A 20679-nucleotide genomic window follows, 5' to 3' on the forward strand; every position below is an offset into this window, starting at 1 on the left:
CCACACATAGTTAAAGGGGCCAAATTGGTGGCCAAGGGACACACCCATGCACAAGTGCACTGTGAGTGGAATGCAAGACAGATCCTAATTCCAAGAGGAAATATGCCAACTTTGTAACGGATGAAACATGGATGTTGCATGGATCAAAATTAACATTTTCTCTCTCACACACAGGTCAACGTCGTGCTGCACCCCCCAACACTGGGGGGGAACACTCACAGGACCCGGATCAGCAGGAGACCGATCCCACCGGCAGCGACCACTCTCACCACTCTGCGGACGACCCCGACCGACCTGGCCCCTCTGGTGTCCAACCACCTGCAGCACCTGCGTCAGGTACAACCGTGCCAACCACCACCCCCACTCCTGCCACATCCCAGGAGACACCCAGGATCCCTGCCCCAACACCACAATGCAGCCAGGCTCGCCAGGAGGGACACGGTGTCCCGGGCACCCAGGAGGAGGCAGGCGACAACGCCAATGCCACCCCTCAGGGGTCCCGCAGACCCGATGTTCCCACAAGTGCAGGCCAGACGCAAGTGGGCAGGGGTGGTGGGAGTTGAGGACGGCGGAGGCGCGAGCCTGACCAGTTGGCTGGGGATCCGGTATTTTCCCATGTCCGTAACATCCTGGACTCATACCGGCAGGACACCACGGGCATGGCCCAGGTTGTGTCCGTCCTCGAGGGGATCAAGGTCCAGCAGGCCCAGCAACATGCGGAGCTAATAGCCTGTCTACAGCTACACCAACGGAGGATGGAGGACAGACAGGCTGAGCAAGTGACGGCGTCCCAGGGGATTCACGCTGAACTCCGTCGGATGGCCGACACCATGGCCGACCCTCCCTGTGCCAGAAGGCGGAGAACATCACCACCCACAGGGAGGGATCATGAGGAGGAGGAGGAAACATCCGACGGAGCATCCCAGACGTCGTCACGGCCTGCTGCTGAGGTTCCCCGCAGGAAGCCGGGTCGTCCACGGAAAGGACCGTGAGGGTGGCTGCTACATCACCATCTCCCAGGACACCTGGCCTGGCACCTGGCCCACTGGAGCAACAGCATCACAGCATCAAGAGACATTCTCTGCCACATGGCCCTGCTGGTCACTGGCTGACCAATGTTGACAAAGACTGTGGCATGGACTCTGAGGATTTCCAATGGCAAGGACACCAACTCCCCTACTGAACTTTGGATTCCCTAATCCCGGAAAGCCCCTCACTTTGTCCCCCCCCCCAATAATAAATCACACTATTAAGAGTAGATGCCTGCTGGTAGCATTATTACCTAACATGTGTCTTGTACAGTCTAAACATGCCTGAGTCATCTGTTCACTTCAACCATCCACACCCTGGGGCCTGAGTCTGGCAAAGGACACATGGGTCACAGTTTATTAGGCAAGACAGACATGGAGCACCATACACACCCGTGATGGTCAGAACCAGCTGAGGGGGTGGCCGAAAAACCGTGCTGACAGACACATTGAGTACAGCAACAGTCATGCGCAGAGGTCAGGGATCCTGGCCCGTGTCCTGGGGGGCACCCAGGTATGTGTAGACAGGTGGCAGAACCATGTCCTGCAAGCTTGAGTCCGGTGGATGCAGAGAATGGGGTCATGGACAACGTTGGATGCATGGGGATGGCACATGTCACAATACCCACACAGTCATGGACATCATGCCCAATACACAGTCTCAGCACACACACACAGCTTGCATCTTGCCACTCGACACATTGACACATAGCCACAATCATGGAATACCATGCCAGACATGCAGGATGCACCGTGCCAACACACCAGCACTGACTGAGAAGAGGCACCTTGGAGGCATAGGGACACCTTTATTAGTCATGTTTTTGGTATTGCAGAGGCAACTTGAAGTACACATGAACACATCATGTGGAGTAACATGTGGCTCCAACACTGGCACCCCCCTTCTGCAGCACAAATGCGTGATAGCCAGGGAACTGGCACACAAGCGTCGGCTAACAGCTAAACACCCACAGCTGCTCACGGAGAGCCTGCCATACACCATACATCCGCTGATGTGGAAGTCCCACGCCATGTCAAGACAATGTTAACCGTATGTGTCCGAGGGCAGTGTCACACATTGATGCCATCATCACAATCCACTATCCCATCACTGATGACTGACAACCAGGCAGCCCGTCTATTCAGGTGTACCCAGCTGCATGTCGTGTCCCATGGGGATGCCACATGTCTGCAGAGGAACCAAACCCCGACCGGGGCAGTGTGCACACATCGTGAACAACTGCCACACCCAATACACCCCAGATGCATCCCTTACCCCATGGAGACTTCCAAACGTGTCCGTGCCTGTAACGCTGAGTCAGCCCACGATGTCATGTCCATGAGGAATAGCAGTGCCACAACAATGCAACCAGCAAACGGCATGCGCAGGTACCTGGGGAAGAGAGACACACAAGAAGTCAGCCACAAAAAGCACAGCCACTTGCATGTGCAGTTAATCGACACATGTATGGATGACAACATGCTAGGTCACAATTATGACTGGGGAAATACTACCATCACTGCCACCATCACTCCAGTGACACACCCACACACACCTCTGACCCACGTGCCATACATGCAGGTGGAGACACACATCACAACGCATGCCACACGGGGACCAAGGCGTGCACACTCAGACACTGGTACTCACCACTAAGCAAAGAAGTCGCGTATGAGCCGAGTCCGGATGTCCTCTTGCGGCTCCACATCCTCCACATCACTAGCCCCATTGCCAAGCCCTTCGTCCTCCACGGGTGGATGGTCCTCGTCATGTTGATTCAGGATGAGTGGCACAGCTCTTTCAACTGCCATGTTGTGCAGCATGCAGCAGACCATGAAGATCTTGCAGACCTTCGCCGGGGCATAAGGGAGTGCACCGCCGGTCTTGTGGAGGCACCGGAATCGGCTCTTCAGCATGCCAAACGTCCTCTCTATCACTCGCCTTGTCCGGCCATGGGCGGTGGTATAGCGGAGCTGGGCCGGCGTGATGGGGTTGCGGAGAGGTGTCAGCAGCCAAGGCATGTTGGGATAGCCAGCGTCCCCTACATGGGAAGCACATGGACATCGTTAGAACTGGTGTAGCGGTCGTGCTGGTCGGCTATACAGAATACAGGACAGACAGACTGTACCCACCAACAACACATGCCCGTTCATTGCGCAGCTGCATCATCATATCAGGCATCCCGCTACGCCTCATGATGTAGGCATCGTGTGCTGATCCTGGGAAACGAGCACAGACATGTGAAATCACCATATTGGACAGACACACCACAAGGGCATTGATGGAGTGGTAGTGCTTCCGATTGCGGTACGCCACCTCCCGTGCGTGTGGTGGTACCAAACCTACATGTGTCCCATCTATGGACCCAATGACATGGGGCATCCCTCCCAGGGCATAGAATCCACGCTTGACCTCAGTCATCTGTTCAGGGGTTGGGAACTTGATGAAGTCATCCAGGTGAATCAACATGGCCTCCAAGAAATCATGCAGCACACCGCTGAACATGCTCTGGGACATGCCACCAACATGAGCTATGGTATTTTGGAAGGTACCCGTGGCCAGAAAATGTAGGGCAGCCATTACCTTCAGCTGGGGTGTCAGTGCCGTCGGATACCTGTGCTGCGGTTGCAGGTGTGGTGCCAGTCTCGCCGTCAGCTCCAGAATCAACGGTTGGGTGAAGCGGTAGAGCCGGATCCTGTCATTCTCCTGCATGGTAGCCAAGTCTGGAATTCTTCGGGCAACAGGAGGCGCTCTGCAGTAATTTGGAAGTGACAAGGAAGAGTGAGTGCACTACGAGAACAACTCATGTCTACTGAGCACATGTAAATCTGGCAATACACACATGCCACATAGGGAGTCAGGCATGTGCTACATGCCCAGGACACGTATGGATGCAAGGTGACACTACTTCCAAGACCCAGCTACACACGGTGATTGAGAACCTCCCCATGCCACGCCATGGAAATAGCTGTGTCCCAGTGCAAGTGCACTGCCCGACGCAAGACAGGAGTGACATACACCCACACATCAGCAGAAGTGTGATGCCGATTGCAGAGACTGGTAGCGGAACACTGGAGCCACAGGTCACATGACATTACACTAGTCCAGCCCACACACCTTGCCATGAAGGTGCACATGTCATGACTCACCACACATTCCTTGTGAGTTTGCTGACATGGCCTTGTCACGCTACTCCGTGTCCCATGCATACATGTGCACCTCACATCCGATAACACATGTGGCATGGTGTTGGGAACAGTGTGCAATGACAATCTACACACAGCCACATGTTGGTTGCTGCAACGGCTGCAGCTTTTGAGGGTGCTACAACATCAACCTGATGTAAATCCCGGACACATATATGACATAGTCACATTGTGCACTGTGGGTAGTGACAAGTCATGTGTCATGACCCCTGTACCGGGCATCATGGGACACTTCCGTGTGTTGGTGTCCGTGCCATGCCAGTGACGCTCACCCCAAGTGCGCAGTCCCACATGCACACATGTCAAAGGAGTCAAGGGCATGCCTGGCACACATTGCACCCTCACACAGTACACATGTACACATCTCATCATACATCTGGTGCCTTCTCCACTCAGGAGGCATGTTCCACATCACAGCCTGTGACACCTGTGCCCCACACATGTAGTAATGCACAGACGATGCCTTGATGTCCATTCCTGGACAAGTATGTCCATCCATGGACAAGTATGTCCGCCCTATTCCTACATGTGTGTCGCCTATCACCACAGTGATGTGTAAAAACCGCCGTACTGCTGCTGAGAGGGCCTGTGCATGTTCCCAAATCACTGTGGGAGTGCTGCCGTATGTGTACCCATCGTGATGGCGAGCGTACAGGCATTTGTACGGTCCGTACCACTACGGGTACGCATACGCGTGCAGACCCATAGTGATAGTGAGCGTACATGCGTGTGTACGGTCCGTACCACTACGGGTACGCATACGCGTGCAGACCCATAGTGATAGAGAGCGTACAGGCGTGTGTACGGTCCGTAACACTACGGGTACGCATACGCGTGCAGACCCATAGTGATAGTGAGCGTACATGCGTGTGTACGGTCCGTACCACTACGGGTACGCATACGCGTGCAGACCCATAGTGATGGAGAGCGTAGGCATGCATGTACGGGCCGTTGCCATGCATTTGGGGTGCCCTAGGGCCCCGAAACGCATCGTACCTGTGTGTGATGCTCCAAATTACATAGGGGACAAGTATTAAGGCCTACATGCATGCTGGTTGTCATGGAGACCAAGTTCAAAATTCGAAATTGTTCTGGAAGGTGCACAGCAGAAGTCAGTTGGAATTCTTCTACTTTGTTGCAATGTGTTTGTGGGGCTGACATCATGCAGGAGAATGAAACCGATAGAGAACCCACAGACTGCTAGGTTTGAAGGGATTGGTGGAAACATAGGATGCAAATGTGAGTGACCAATCACTCTGTACTCCTGTGCATGAGACTGGGCAGAAGGGCACATATAAGGCAGCCAGGTCCCATGAGGGAGCACTTGCCTGCACATCTTTGCATTCGTCGACCCAGCTGCTGCTACTGATTCCCTGGAACCATGTCAAGGGCTGTGGAGAGGACACAGCCATTCACCCTGGAGGAGAACATGGCTCTGCTGGATGTGATCCTCCCACAGTACTCCATGCTGTATGGGCGACCAGGGTATCAGGTGAGTGCATAGGCCACTGCCACAGACTGTCCCTATGTTGTGACTGTGACTTCTGCCATTGCGTCCAGGTGTAACACACATGCCATGTACTGTCGGGGGGGTCCCAGGGGGGGGTGCCTGATGTCTCCCAGCAGTGCCCTGAGACAGGAGGGGTGGGGGCCTATCACTCCCAGCAGCGCCCTGAGACAGGAGGGGTGGGGGCCTATCACTCCCAGCAGTGCCCTGAGACAGGAGGGGTGGGGGCCTATCACTCCCAGCAGTGCCCTGAGACAGGAGGGGTGGGGGCCTATCACTCACAGCAGTGCCCTGAGACAGGAGGGGTGGGGGCCTATCACTCCCAGCAGTGCCCTGAGACAGGAGGGGTGGGGGCCTATCACTCACAGCAGTGCCCTGAGACAGGAGGGGTGGGGGCCTATCACTCCCAGCAGTGCCCTGAGACAGGAGGGGTGGGGGCCTATCACTCCCAGCAGTGCCCTGAGACAGGAGGGGTGGGGGCCTATCACTCCCAGCAGTGCCCTGAGACAGGAGGGGTGGGGGCCTATCACTCACAGCAGTGCCCTGAGACAGGAGGGGTGGGGGCCTATCACTCACAGCAGTGCCCTGAGACAGGAGGGGTGGGGGCCTATCACTCACAGCAGTGCCCTGAGACAGGAGGGGTGGGGGCCTATCACTCACAGCAGTGCCCTGAGACAGGAGGGGTGGGGGCCTATCACTCCCAGCAGTGCCCTGAGACAGGAGGGGTGGGGGCCTATCACTCACAGCAGTGCCCTGAGACAGGAGGGGTGGGGGCCTATCACTCCCAGCAGTGCCCTGAGACAGGAGGGGTGGGGGCCTATCACTCACAGCAGTGCCCTGAGACAGGAGGGGTGGGTGTGATGCACAGTGTGAGCCTTGATCATTGATTGTGACATTGCCATCATTCCACCTGTGTACCCACTGTGGCACGTACTGCTTTTTCCCTCACCAGGGGATGATGTCCCTATGACAAAGGTGCAATGCGTTGGCTGCATGACATGCCTTGTTGTAACCAGCTAATTTGTACCCATATGTCTCTCTGTGACATGTGGCTGGTGTATTGATGTGGTGTCACTTGTTCCTCCTCACAGGTAGGCGCCACTGCCAAGGAGCAGATCTGGCTGACCGCCGTCAGTGCCGTGAGGGGTGTGGATGGTCGGAGGCGGAGCCTGCCCCAGGTGAGGAAACGCTGGCAGGATATCCGGTGCTGGACGCGGAGGATTGCACGGCTCCTGCTGGGGGACTCACCTGAGAGCCACAAGAACCGCGGCCGCCGCCGTCTGAGCCACCTCCACAGGCGTGTGCTGCCGGTGGTCTTTCCAGACCTGGAGAGGCGCTTACAGGCGATGCAGCAGCCGGAAGGGGGTAGGTATATGTGTGTTTGTTGTGTGTCACCGGCATTTGTAAGGGCACAGTAGCATGAATTCACTGGCAGGGTTTAAAGGTGCTGTGCAGATCCTGTTTGCCCCAGTATAGCGCTGTGCCCCTGCCACCCTTCCCCTCCTTGCAATGTGTTCCCTGGTCTGTGTGTAGTCACTCCTTCACAAGGTAATGTAGGCTGGCGCTTTGTCCACGAGAACAATGACTGTAGCATCATGTGTGGGGGTGGTGTGTAACAGGTTGTGGGACCTTGCCTGTGCACTGTCAAGTTCACTGCATGTCTCTTTATTAGTCATTCAGCTTTTGAAATCCAGCATTTTTTTTGGGCAGTGCTTCATCCCCGTCCCCTATCCCTACTTTCAGGGCGCTGCATTTCGGTGTGACTGTTACACAGATTTGAATCAACAATTAACTTTAAATGTAGATTTAGTACAAAACTAATTTTACCTAAAACATATCTACATTTTTTACCCATGCCATTAAGTCTCATGAGTCTTTGCACTTGGAGGCACCTGAAATTTCAACACAATTTCTTAATTTATTGCAGAACTGTTTAGATCTGGTCCCTCTTTCTCTACTCAACATTCCCATGAGCTTAGCTGATAACAAAAGGTTTCTCCTCTAGTACTAGGGTGTGGCCCTCTTTGGCAGGTTCTACATGAGTGAATATTAGGCTCCCGCCTCTGGTGCCACCTTCAGGCATTTAATATTTCTCTTTTGCCAGGAGAATGGATGGCAAAATACCCATTAGTCCACAACTCGAGAAAGACAGTCTCAGACTATCCTTATCCATTGTGCCCTGGCCGCCTCACATTTTAATCACTGTATGTTATACAACGTGGCGACGAGGAAGGTCTGAAAGGGGATAAGATAGTGGCTATCCCAATTAACATTATTCTTTAGCTTTGTCTCGTGAATAATAACACCTGCAGCATGGATGGTGGATAGCCAGTCTGGAGAATGGCTGTAGAGTTGCATCTTGATGACTGCCCTCTAGGGGGCTGGAGCCGAATCCAATGGTTCATTTATTAATTGTGGTTTTTTGCATTTAAAGCCAGCATTTGGAGGGAAATATTTTATTTCGAACACAAGCCAGCAGACCTCAAGCAACACGCTATATTGCATACGTAAATGCATGATAAAGTTATGACTGCCCTTTCTTGGTTTGTGTTGCTTTTCTTACTCAATAGTGCACTCTAAAGGTAACAACCTGCAATCAAACCATACATATTGCTGGAGCCGCGCGTGCTGTGGCGGCCTCCTGCAAGTACCGGTGACAGCAATGTTGTCTGGTTAAATTAATATCGTTTTTAAGCTTTTCTAATTAGGTGCTAATAGAAGGACACTGAATAGAGAGTCCTACAGATTTTCAGTAGAAAGCATACAAGCCCAGCGCACTAGAGACAATGTTAATAAGGCACTAATGTGGGACAAAACACTGCTACTGTGCTGCCGCCTTTAACAAACATCCTCACAGATGTGCACCGGCTGCCTGCAGGAAAAATGATGTTTTCACAGGAATGTGCACACACTGACCAAACCACATGGAGCATTCTTGCGCAAGTGCAGTGTTTGATAAACTCTGATTCTCCCAGACTAAATGGGTTTACTTATGAACAAGGAAGTAATGTCTTAAGTTCTAATGGCAATGACTAGTTGTGGAACATACACTCTTAACATACAACTGGAGTGAACCAACTTGGGGCATGGGTATTTTCTTAGCTATATTTGAGATGTATTAGAGGAGCAGAAATATTACATTATAGAATGTGAAATACTGGAGATATTTAACAACAAGCATTGGCATAACCAATAGGTCTCGCCTTTGGGACCTTATAAGTGTTTGGTTATCCAGCACAATATCCTTGGTGCAACAACATCAAGTGTTGCATGGCTAAACACATATAAGTTCCCAAAGGCGAGATGTATTGGCTATGCCAATGCTTGTCTTCTTTAGCTATGGTGGACAGCATCTGGGAAGTTGTACCACATTGGTAAAAAAAACATTGACATTTAGGTCCTGAGTGAAGCTTCAAGCTACTTTGTTTTGAAGAAAAGCTTCAGAAAGGCTACTTGTTTGAATTAATGGCGACGTGACCTCAGATTTAATTTAGATTACACTTTCTGGTGAGCGTGTATTAATGCATTACTTATGCAAGAGTTCAGATTGGGAAAAGTTAAAAAAATCATAACGTTTTCGCAGGGAGTGCGTGTAAATGCATGCACGGTGTGTGTGTGTGTGTGCGCTATATGTTACTTTTAGGTTAGAAAGGGCTAACAGGCTGGCTTCGATATTTCTCACAATTTATCACTAGTGAAATTATGCTAGAAACCAGGGAGAGGGGCGGGGCTGCACGCAACCTGTGCTCTGTTCGAAGTGTCCTTTTCATGTTATCAATAAACCTTGCCCTCCGAGACCCCCGGATGCCCTTAGAGCCGATGTAAAAATTGTGGGCCATGATGTCTCATGAAAAAGACAGTCAAAGTAAAAAAATAACCCCACACAAAGTGAACGCTTTTAGCTACGAAGTGGCCAAAATGAAATTACCCACATTTATCAAGGAACTTGTGCCAAAGGAGGCCTACTGTAACACTGGATAGACAACAGCGGCTGACTTCTCCAAGTATAGTTTTAATGTACAGGTGTACAAGAAGTGACTGCGACACAGGTTGCATTGCAAAATAATACCACTGAACTGCTTTTATGACTCCACAAGCTGAAAAACATAACTATACACTTAAAGAGTGGTGGGTGAATGCATGTGAGCAAATTGTCCTGCATCGCAATGTGATAGTCGCTAATCTGCCTGCAACGAGAGGGCACACGTACGAGTAACACGTTTGAGCTTCTTCTGTGGATTAGCTGTGTGCGGGAATCCACCCCGCCACCTGTTTGAAATGCCCAGCCCGAGGCCAGCAGAAATAGTGCCAATATCGGCAACAGTTATCACAAAGCACATAAGACATAAGTGCATAAATAAAAACACACGACACTGTAATGTAAGTGGAGAAATATTGCTGCAGGTTTATTAGCATAACCAATATGCAAACAAGGTGGGTTATCTTACGGGCGATCCCAGGGCAGGCCAGCCCTATGCCGCCTGCCCGTCTGATAAGCCTAGAGTCACCATGGCAACGCCAACTGGTGTATACCAAATATTGGGAGGGTCCACCCCTCCCATCCGTGGACCACCAGTCCACATGCTTCACACGCCCCCCCGTGATGGGTGGGCGGAGCATAAATGGCAGCACCCGGTTGCTCAGACCCACAACCGCCTTTCGGTTGACGGGGCGCCGTCGTTCTTCCAGGGGACCCGCTAAACATCCCTGGGTATCCTGGCTTAGCACCCCATGGTGCTGCTGCATGCTGTACCCCTTGGTAAGTGCAGACCCTGGATCGCCCTGTAACTCCTCCTGCAACACAAAGTAACATTGTTAGAAAAAACCTGCCCCCCCCCCCTTTTGTCCCTCCGGACGCCGGGTAAGCGGAGGGGCGGGCAAGGCGAACGAGCGGACAAGAGGACGAGGAGGGGGCGGAGACAGTATAAGTACCCCTGTCTCCTGCCCGCCCTCGCCGGAAACAGCCATCTGTTGGGGTCTCCCCCGGACTAGCCCAGGGACTCGACCTCCCACCCCTGTGCCTTCCTGTGGCACTAAGGCGGCCGCCCTCCAAGGGGCGGGCCGCTGCGCGACCCCCCCCGGGCAGCCTTACATAGTGCCAATATCGGCAACAGTTATCACAAAGCACATAAGACATAAGTGCATAAATAAAAACACACGACACTGTAATGTAAGTGGAGAAATATTGCTGCAGGTTTATTAGCATAACCAATATGCAAACAAGGTGGGTTATCTTACGGGCGATCCCAGGGCAGGCCAGCCCTATGCCGCCTGCCCGTCTGATAAGCCTAGAGTCACCATGGCAACGCCAACTGGTGTATACCAAATATTGGGAGGGTCCACCCCTCCCATCCGTGGACCACCAGTCCACATGCTTCACACGCCCCCCCGTGATGGGTGGGCGGAGCATAAATGGCAGCCCCCGGTTGCTCAGACCCACAACCGCCTTTCGGTTGACGGGGCGCCGTCGTTCTTCCAGGGGACCCGCTAAACATCCCCGGGTATCCTGGCTTAGCACCCCATGGTGCTGCTGCATGCTGTACCCCTTGGTAAGTGCAGACCCTGGATCGCCCTGTAACTCCTCCACAGCCTTGGGAGTGGCCACCGTCACTACCAGGGCCCCCCACCAAGGTAGACCTGTTTACTTACAACCTGCTGCAGCCCAAGCTTCCCCTAGGTCCAGTAGGAAAAGGTCTAAACTAGAGAGGTGCACCCCATCTCCCTCCAGGCACCCTGTGTACTTGGCGTGTACAAGACCATGCCTGATGAAGCCAAGACCTCTTTGCTCTGCGCAACTGCGCATGGCTCCCGGTGGCCTTCATACCTACAGCATACTGATACCGGGCTTCTCCCAGGTCCAGCCAAAACAAGTCTACGCCCAACCGAGCCGGCGGGCACAATCAGGACAGGTTCCCCCATCCTTTCTAACTCCCTCGTGGATTTAACTGGAATGACTTTAAACCTAAAATTAGGCGATGGTCCAAGGTTGCCTTTGCATGGCTAAATAACAATCTCTTTGCCAAGACACTCCTGCCTGGCAGTGCCCATGCGGGAGGAGGTAAGAGTTGAGAAGCCTGCCTTCCTTCCTCCTTCACTCCAGTGGAGTACGCCCATCGTATTCCATCAGTCACCACCAAATGTAAAGCCTTGCCCTCCCAAAATTCTGCTAGTATACCAGGGAGAGACAGATCAGGGTGACCGCAGAGGAGAACAACCCAATTGTTCTCCTGCATATTTGTAGCCCAAAGTGTTGCCCCGTTGTTTCCCTTAATCGTATTGACCAAAAGCCACTTCCACAACCTGCATAGCTGCCAGCCAGTGCTGAAGGGCGGGAGAAGTTACCCGGTACTAATACTTGCATCCAAGGTACCTGTTTCATCGAACTCAAGGGAGGGCTACCAAGTGAGCAACCAGGCTCCGCCCTAGTATCCAGAGGTCAAACCCAAGCCCCTCCAGGTTCTGCTGTTTCACCTGCCTGTTAACACGAATCCCAGGGCAGGCCACCGGCCTATAACCCCTGCATGGCCATGCCTGAGCTAAAATACCTCTGAACAGCATGACAACAGGCTAACCACCAGCATTGCGTTCTGAATGTTTCTGACACTGCCAAGCAACATTCGCATAACTAGAGCAACTGGCACCATGCCATAAAAGTATCAATTCAGCCTTCTATGACACAAACGTGCCCTTGTGGCGATCCGAGTAGTGCTCCCTTCAAGCCAGCAGCCCTACCCAGGCAACCCGCACCCTCTTGGCACTGGCACACCCCCGCCCCAGCTGCCCTAGAGTGCCTGGTCGTGTGTAGCCACAACCTATGTTTCATCACTAACGTTATATCGGGGTATGATGACACATCTAACTCTACTGTTGAGTGCCCGTTGCACCATCACAAGTATGCCTTTGCCTGCTCAGAGTCTGGCTGTAAAGTTGGAAGATATTGACACCCCAGCCCAGAGCGAAAATGGCAGCTCTACAGTATCTGGTGGTATAGACTGTCCCCGTACCCTGATGGAACAGAACGCAATTCCCTTGCTCCTGTTGCGCACGAACCCAAAACCAATTGCTCACCATGGTTCAATACCTTCCTGCTGCTAAACATTCCCTAGCCGAATGTAGACAAATCTAAGTTCTGCAAAGGCTCTACTTCGCAGCCTGTACCATTCTGCCAGTGCCGAGAAGACCTTTGTCATGCTGCCTGGCCTAACCAATCTTGCCCTGTTCTAGAAGCGCCCGCTTCAGCCATAGAGCAAAAAATTCGCCAGTAACCCCAACTGGCCCTGATGCGAGACAAACCGAGCCAAGGCACAACAGTGAGTGTACTAACTAATCGCAGGTCTAACAGCGTCAACAGGCATCCTCAGCTTACAATGGGTGTGATGGAGTAAGGGTGTCCATCGAGCATCAAGATGACAGCTTCCCTTCTGCCCGACCGTGGTGGGAACCACTCCTGATATTCTATTACACATGGTCCCTGTTCACCTGTCACTGCCTGATGTACGTGACCTAGGTACATGGTCCCCTTGCATGGCGGCATGCCATTGAGACCAACATTCCTTCCCTGATAAGTGCCACTATCTGCCTACGCTACAATCTTGCCTGGCGTTCTATCATGCCCAGATATACCACGAGATGATTGCTCTCCTCCGTCACTTGACCCTACCACACATAGAAGAACAAACACAGCAAGAGGAAGCAGCCTGTGATCTGCCCCAAAAACCTTCATCCCGCATCAAACCGACCCCCCTGTCTTACAACCGTGTGCGACACACAGGGAGATTAACGGAAAGCTAACCCCAGTCAGACACAGAAAAACCCACCACGTGGCTGTGCCCAAAAAACCACCATCCCGCATCAAACCGACCCGATGGAAGGACAACAAGCACCTAACGCTCTACACCAGCGGAGACCCCGGAAATAACCCATCGTTTAACAATCAAGTAAATAACAACGGACATCCTTTCAGCATCTGAAGGCCTAGCCCTTCAGAAGTAACCTGGGAGCACAACGCCAGGCATCAGAACAGGCCTCGGCACCTGTGGCGTGTGTGATCTTTGCCCACTACCGTGTGAGCCAGGGCCCCCGTTGCATTCCTTTTTTATTTATTTTTTTTAACTGATTGCTGAAGCACACGTAAACCACCCTAGCTGTTCCTTGCCGGTAGGTCATCATACCCTCAGGAGCCCCAAAGAACGACCAGGTAACATTAACACTCACTCAACCTAGGCGTAACTCTTTGCTTAGCCTAGGTGCTGGATGCAAAGTGACACCTCCCCCTGCTCCCGACCATAGTGGTGAAGTGTCCCAGGAGTGCTCGGCTAATATAAAAGACCTCGACAGAACCGAGGGAGCCCTGCGCAGCTACAAGTGTTTTCCAGAGTAAAACTGGTCTGCAGGGCTACCCAGCATGCTCCGGCACTGACTATGGCATACAGACCGGCCACCAACACACCGCGCATTTAATAGGTGTTCTAAGTCCACTCGGCCTAATTTGCCAATGAAACAAAGCATTGCAACCAATCCCCCCAAAACCAGACCCAGTCCCCCGCTTCGGCAGGAATACTATCAATCAACCTCCCATCTCTCATCATCAGTACTGGCTTGACTATGCCTCTTTGGTGCCTAAGATGAATGAGTCATGATTGTGGCTAACAGGCATATCCTCTTGAAAAATGCCTCCGTTCAGGCATGGTAAGGCCAGGTCACCAACACTACTAGCCAAACTTACTAAAGTTTTACACTCCAAAGCCCTTTCAGTGTAAATATTATTCGAATCAAAAGGCACATGGGATACCTACGGGCCCCGAGCCCATCCCGATGAAGGATGTGCATTACCAAAAGTGAGAGCCGTAGTCATTACTGGTGAACCAGGCAAAGTCAGGCAGATCATTGCTTCCCCAGGTCTATTTACAACATTTACTGAGATACCAAATACGTTGAGGGCATCTGCAATGCATAGCCACCAGAATACAATGTTGGGCCGGTGGCGATGAACGACTTATACAAAAGGCTGGTAAAGCAGTGGACACAGAGATGTTGCACTTGGCCACCAAGAACTCACACAATAGGTCAACCTGCCTGGCCCAACGCAGGCAATAACCGGGAAATCACACCTCCTTCCTGGACAAGGGAAGTTGACGGACACAACAAAACGGGCCCCTCACCCTATGCCATTGCCCGACTCAGGCCCACGAGGTAATCTACTGTGGCGGAGGACACTTACCCCCTAATGGATGCTGTTAACACATTACCCCTTCAGAACATTGCCTGCAAGGTGGCCGACTCACCACGTGCACACCGAAAGTTTTCAGCCTGGTAGAACTCAAGCAACGTCACCCAATCTCTAAGACAAGCAACGATGCCATGACATGACAATGCATGGGAGGAAGGCAAATCAACCACCGCAAACCCAAACTGCAACCAGGGACATATGACCTGTCTTTGAATGCACAGCACACGTGATAAAAACAAGTTGTAAAGGCATATTTATTGTCCATTCACCACCAGCACAATAATTTAGAAGAGAGGCACTGTAGGCTTAAACAGTTCCTTAATTAAAGGAAAGTGTTGAGACATAAAGTCAACGTTTAACCCCAAGAGCATCTGGCCATCTTCCACATGCAAATAGAAGAAGCTGTGCATCAAGTTTGCCAAGCGGTCAGGTGATTCACTAAAGGTCCCAAAAGAGAAGAGCGAGGCCATGTTTTGTATTTAATTAAGTTCAACTCATGGCTCTTAGCAGCTCTTGCTGCATATAGACAAAGTTCTTCCCCTACTTCTTTCTTCACTCTCCCAGTATATTGGAATTTATGGAAGTTTGTACAAGGTTTCCTCTCCAAATATGTTGGATTCTCCCAGGGATCATAACAATGAGCTATTTACACGAATGCCTTCCAACTCAAGCCCCTGCATATAGCTGTAGTTCACAGTTTGTGCTGCGTTGCGACTACTTCAGTACCAAATTGTGTGATGCAGCCCCTATGTTTCATTAAGCCATATATCACATTACACAAAAAACAAGGCAATGATAAACATGACCCCTACCTTCCTCCTCAAAGTCATTTCTACTTCGTGCCAATCAGAATATGTTGTCCCCTAAAAGCCCTTTCCATATATTTCCTTGCCAGATGAAAATCATCTCACACACATGAAGCAGAGTTCTTAAATAGTGCCTAGTCAAAACTAAAGACTTAAGGCAGTCTACTCAACTATGCTCCTCTCCATAATAGGATGGTGATATCTAAACAGTCTTCAACCAAGCTAAACCATATCCTGCATTGTAACAACAAATAAACAATCTCTTTCAGGCGGGCTGAAGTCCAAATTACAACTGATGCAGGATTATTGCATTGGTCTATACACCCTGTGCACCAAATAACGCTACACCAAGGACACACTCATTTCTTTTTTGTCACGGGGAGATTAAGTGATTTGCCCAGAATCACTGCATATTGAGAATGCGCTGAGACTTCGGGCCTGGTTCTCTCCAGCATATCGTAATGGGCCATGCACTAGCTAGTTGTGCATGGAAAGCATAAGTTTCAGTAGGTAAATGTTTGAACTCTGTTATTTTCCGCCCGATAAACAAGTTTCATTGGGTATCCCTAGAAAATTATTATTAGTTGCCGGAAATAATGTGGTTTGTGTCCTGCGCTATGCTGATTAGGATTAATGTAATTTCGCACCAATATCGACAGCGCGACTCGACCCTAAAGTAGGAGTGTTTACATGGGCACAGTTCATACATTGCACTTTCAGGCACGGGGAGATTAAGTGAGTTGCCCAGACTCACCGTATGTGAACGCAACCCCGAGGCTAGAACCCTGGTTCCAGCACCAAATCGGCGGCGCAAACTCGCCCCAGAAGAGTGAAGCGCTTACCTGAGCACAGTATATACCTAACACATTCATGCAAGAGAGGAAAAGTGAGTTCCTCAGAATCACCGTCAGTGAACGGGACCCGAGGTTCGACCCTGGTTCCTGCACCAAAGTGGCCCATCTAGCCAACAGACTACCTCCTCTCTGGCCGTCTCGGGGGATAGGCCTGGCCCTGGCCGCAGACTCTCCCCCTCAGAGCGGTGGCAGCACCCGGGCGCCGAAGTGCAAACTGTCCAGGCGAGGAAAATTTTGCTACCCCGGATAGCATGAAAGAGACACAAGGCTTGGGCGCCTACGCCTGCCCGATGTAGGCTGCTGCACGTGAGCCCCGAAAACCTACCCTGTACCATCTGCTCCTGGTAAGTTAAAAGGTTGCCGGCCTGGGGAGGTGGGAGTGTAGCGGACGGAGCGCGGCCCCGCGGCACGACCCGGGGTGCCTGCCACCCAGTCGACCACTGAGCATGGCACACCACAGCAGAAAACGAGACGGGGGGAGAGAATTGCCCAGGCCACTGACGCAATGGAAGGTTATTCCAACTTTTATAAAGCATGTAGGATAGCTGAAAACTTGCACATTATTATTTATCTAATATTGCAGAGTTTTATACAGTGCTAGCTTGCCGGAGTCCAATCAGGTATCAGGGCGCCTTACATAGCACCAGTTGCATTACATGGGGACGCACATTATTTATTTATTTTGTCGGGCACAGGGAGATTGTGATTTGCCCAGAATCACAAGAAGTTAAGAAGTTCAGCGTCACAAACGAACTTGAACCCAGGTCCGAGCTCGAGCGCCCTGTCCGTTGCCAACTCCTCTCCCCTAGTCGATCCGCGATCTACAAGTTCCTACACCCGACAGCAGGCTCACTTCCGGCGGACCACCAACCCTCCCGGGACACATGCCACTGCCTCGAGGGGATTACGGGAGAAGGGGCCGCACAGACCCGGGTGCCCTGACTGCTCCCTTTCGTACCTAATCACTACCGACCCCCGACAGGCGTATAGAAACGCCCGGCATGCGCCAGCCAAAGCGCTCAAGTGGCGCCAATGTACCACTTGCCGAGTCCAAAATAATCCAATAAGAGGCTCGGACGAGGTCCGAACCCGTGATCTCTGGTTTACGAGATTATGAGATCGACGCCTTACCACTTGACCACCGAGAAATTAAAAGCCCGGACTCGAACCGTGATACCTCAGACCCAAGGACGGCAGCTCTGCCACAAAGCCACGAACGCGAACCATCACCCGTAAGGGTCTCTAGGCGAGGGGGGGGGGGACGGTAACGCGGGCCCGGGTGTCCCGGAGCAGGCACTACCAAAAGAGATCTACCTGAACAGAGTCTCAGACCTTAACTGAAACGCTTGTGCACCATGCACAGTCCTATCTATTAGGCAGGGCAGCGTTTCATCCAGTACGTGCCCGACCGACTGCCGTGCCCATCCAAGGCTACTCCTACCACACTTGAAACCAAGAAACCGCAGTCCAGGCAGCCCCACCACGGAACGCTCCCCCGTCTTCAGCCGAGCGCGACGGCCAATCCACGTCTTCCACGCATCCAAACCTCTGCAGTATACATGACAATAGGGCCACCCCTTCCGGTGATCCCTCCAAACAGCAAACCCGACAATTGTGGCCATCACCAGTGCCCGAACCCTTTGCAGGCAACAATGTATCCCAAACTCGGAGCGGCGACCCGCAGCAGCTAGTCCGCATGCACCCCCCGACAGACCACGAGGGAAGCAATTCCGCCCCCCGCACAGCGCCGCCTCCTCCCCCGGACACCGAGCATCCACCCCACAAGGGGAACAGGGAACCACTCCCCCAACGCAAAGAAACGTAGGGCAAACAATGCCCGCACATGAACCGATGCACGCTCAAGCGCCCCCGCCCCATGCCCCGAGGGAACAAAGGTGGCACACGATCCAGCGACAAACAGGCAGCGCGGCACCCCCGTAGCGAGGGACTCACCCGAAATGCCCTGCAGGCACCCACGAACGCGACGACGACAAACCACGACGCCAGACCCAGTCGAGGCGGTGCATCAAGGCGAACGAGCGGACAAGAGGACGAGGAGGGGGCGGAGACAGTATAAGTACCCCTGTCTCCTGCCCGCCCTCGCCGGAAACAGCCATCTGTTGGGGTCTCCCCCGGACTAGCCCAGGGACTCGACCTCCCACCCCTGTGCCTTCCTGTGGCACTAAGGCGGCCGCCCTCCAAGGGGCGGGCCGCTGCGCGACCCCCCCCGGGCAGCCTTACAGAGCCTCCAATGAAAGGCTCCACACCCTGCCAATATCTGCGAGGGGGCGGCGGGCAGTGATTCGAAGAAGGGAGGTGGGCAAAAGAAAACAGAGTGTGGGAAACAATTACAGGGCACGGCAACAGCTCGACTCTTAGAAACCCTGTGGAGCATGTCTTCAGGAGGAGGACGGAAGTGACACTTCATAAACTGCTCGTTTTGCAGCTCTTTGCAATCACAGCCCTGGATGTGAACTTACAACTCCCAGCCCCTAAGACTCCCTGCAACCAACCAATTCAGAGCTAATGCTAGCCTTCGAGACAGTAGTGGGGGGAAGAATGAAGCCAGCAAACGAGAAAGAGACTGATCCAAGACTTCCCCGAGGACAGGGAGGGGGCGCGAGACGTGCTCTGAAGCGTTTCAAACAAAGACGCGGTGCCTTATAATTAAAGGGAGATTTCAACACTACGCACTTCCGCCTTCTCGCGCGTGGAGGATGACCCTCAGGAAGACCCAAGGAGGTTCTTTGAGTGAAGGAGACTTTCCGTGTCACACCATTTGCAGATGGACCACTTCAGAACCCTTTTCCCAATTAGAAAAAAAACTAGCAAATAAATAACTTTTCTAAAAGCCATTGTCGAAATACCAGGAAGAAAGTGTCCCACTGAGCACTTTCATAATACTCACCAAGAGTCACAGGTAATGTCACTCCATGAAATAAATGAATGCCCTTGAAATCTTCTGCTCTATCTACACTAGGGTAGGACGAATGTTTCTAAACTAATTTAATTCGTCCAAATGCATCGAACAACCAGTTTAGGGGACGTGTGTGTGGAGGGGGAGGGAGACAAATTAGCCTTGTTTTAAATAGTAAATCAATCCAGTTTCGTCACAAAAAAAGTTAGACTGAGAAAATGACGAAACAATCACATTTTACATAAATGATTCAATTGGTGAAAAAAAAGTATACTAATACAGTCTAGAAAAAAAGTCAAGCCCCGTAATTAAACGCCTCACAAATGTAAATCAGAATCAGCGGTCTAAGTATGGGAACTGTGATCCAGGGTATAATGGGAGTGCGGTCATCGAGTCTGAGAGAAGGGTCAGAGATATGGATACAGTGAACAAAATAATCTGTAACTTTTTGTTGGTCTTCCACCTACATGTAAATTTATATAAACTATAATGCACAGACCTTAAAAAATAATCCAACTTAAATGTACTGTAGGGAATGCATTTTTCTGGTAGGACAGTTCGGCTGGTTAATACAATCACTTTAGATGTCTGCGGCTGTAACAGGGCGGTCACTTATTTAAATCTGGGTGCTTTGGGGAAACAGTGATAGTTTTTAGGTCGAGGACTACCGGTCTGCCGAAGGCAGAACCGGAAGTCGGAAGATTTAATGTTTTCTAGAGTGGCTATTTAGCCCGCCTCTCTTTTAGCTTCTCCTCCATTGGCTGGCTTCCGAAACGGAGGCCAGCCATTGGAGGAGAGAGCCGTCCCTCCAAATAGGCTCCGTCTTTTTCAGATTCGGGGGCGTGTTCCTTGCTGTTCTTTCCACTTTTTAGCCACGCCCTTTTACAACAGCAGGAACACGCCCCCGGATCCGAAAAAGTTTGGAAGCTCCCATCCGCCATTTATTATCCATCGTCTGGCCGTGAGGATCTTCTTGCTGTTGCTCCTGCGCGCTGCCCGCCGCCCGCCTAGTTAAGCCCTGTATCTTATTCAGTAACCACGTTTCCATCTACTACTCGTGTGTCGCCCCAGCGCTGCGTCCTCCTCGCTTCCCTGCACACCGGATTTTCACGCCGTGCCTTTTGTTTGCGG

General features: G+C 51.9%; 1 protein-coding gene across 1 annotated transcript in view; it reads right to left on the minus strand.

Annotated features, from left to right (window-relative positions):
• LOC146782768 (extracellular calcium-sensing receptor-like) overlaps window positions 1–15441 on the minus strand; it is a 193955-nt gene extending 178514 nt beyond the window's left edge. Inside the window, exon 1 of the mRNA XM_085637241.1 lies at window positions 15332–15441. Coding sequence (XP_085493367.1) covers window positions 15332–15441 — 110 coding nt within the window. The remainder of the gene's footprint in view (window positions 1–15331) is intronic.
• Window positions 15442–20679: the final 5238 nt, after the last annotated feature.

This window comes from Triturus cristatus, chromosome 12 (genome assembly GCF_964204655.1).
Source record: "Triturus cristatus chromosome 12, aTriCri1.1, whole genome shotgun sequence".
Classification (NCBI taxonomy): Eukaryota; Metazoa; Chordata; class Amphibia; order Caudata; family Salamandridae; genus Triturus; species Triturus cristatus.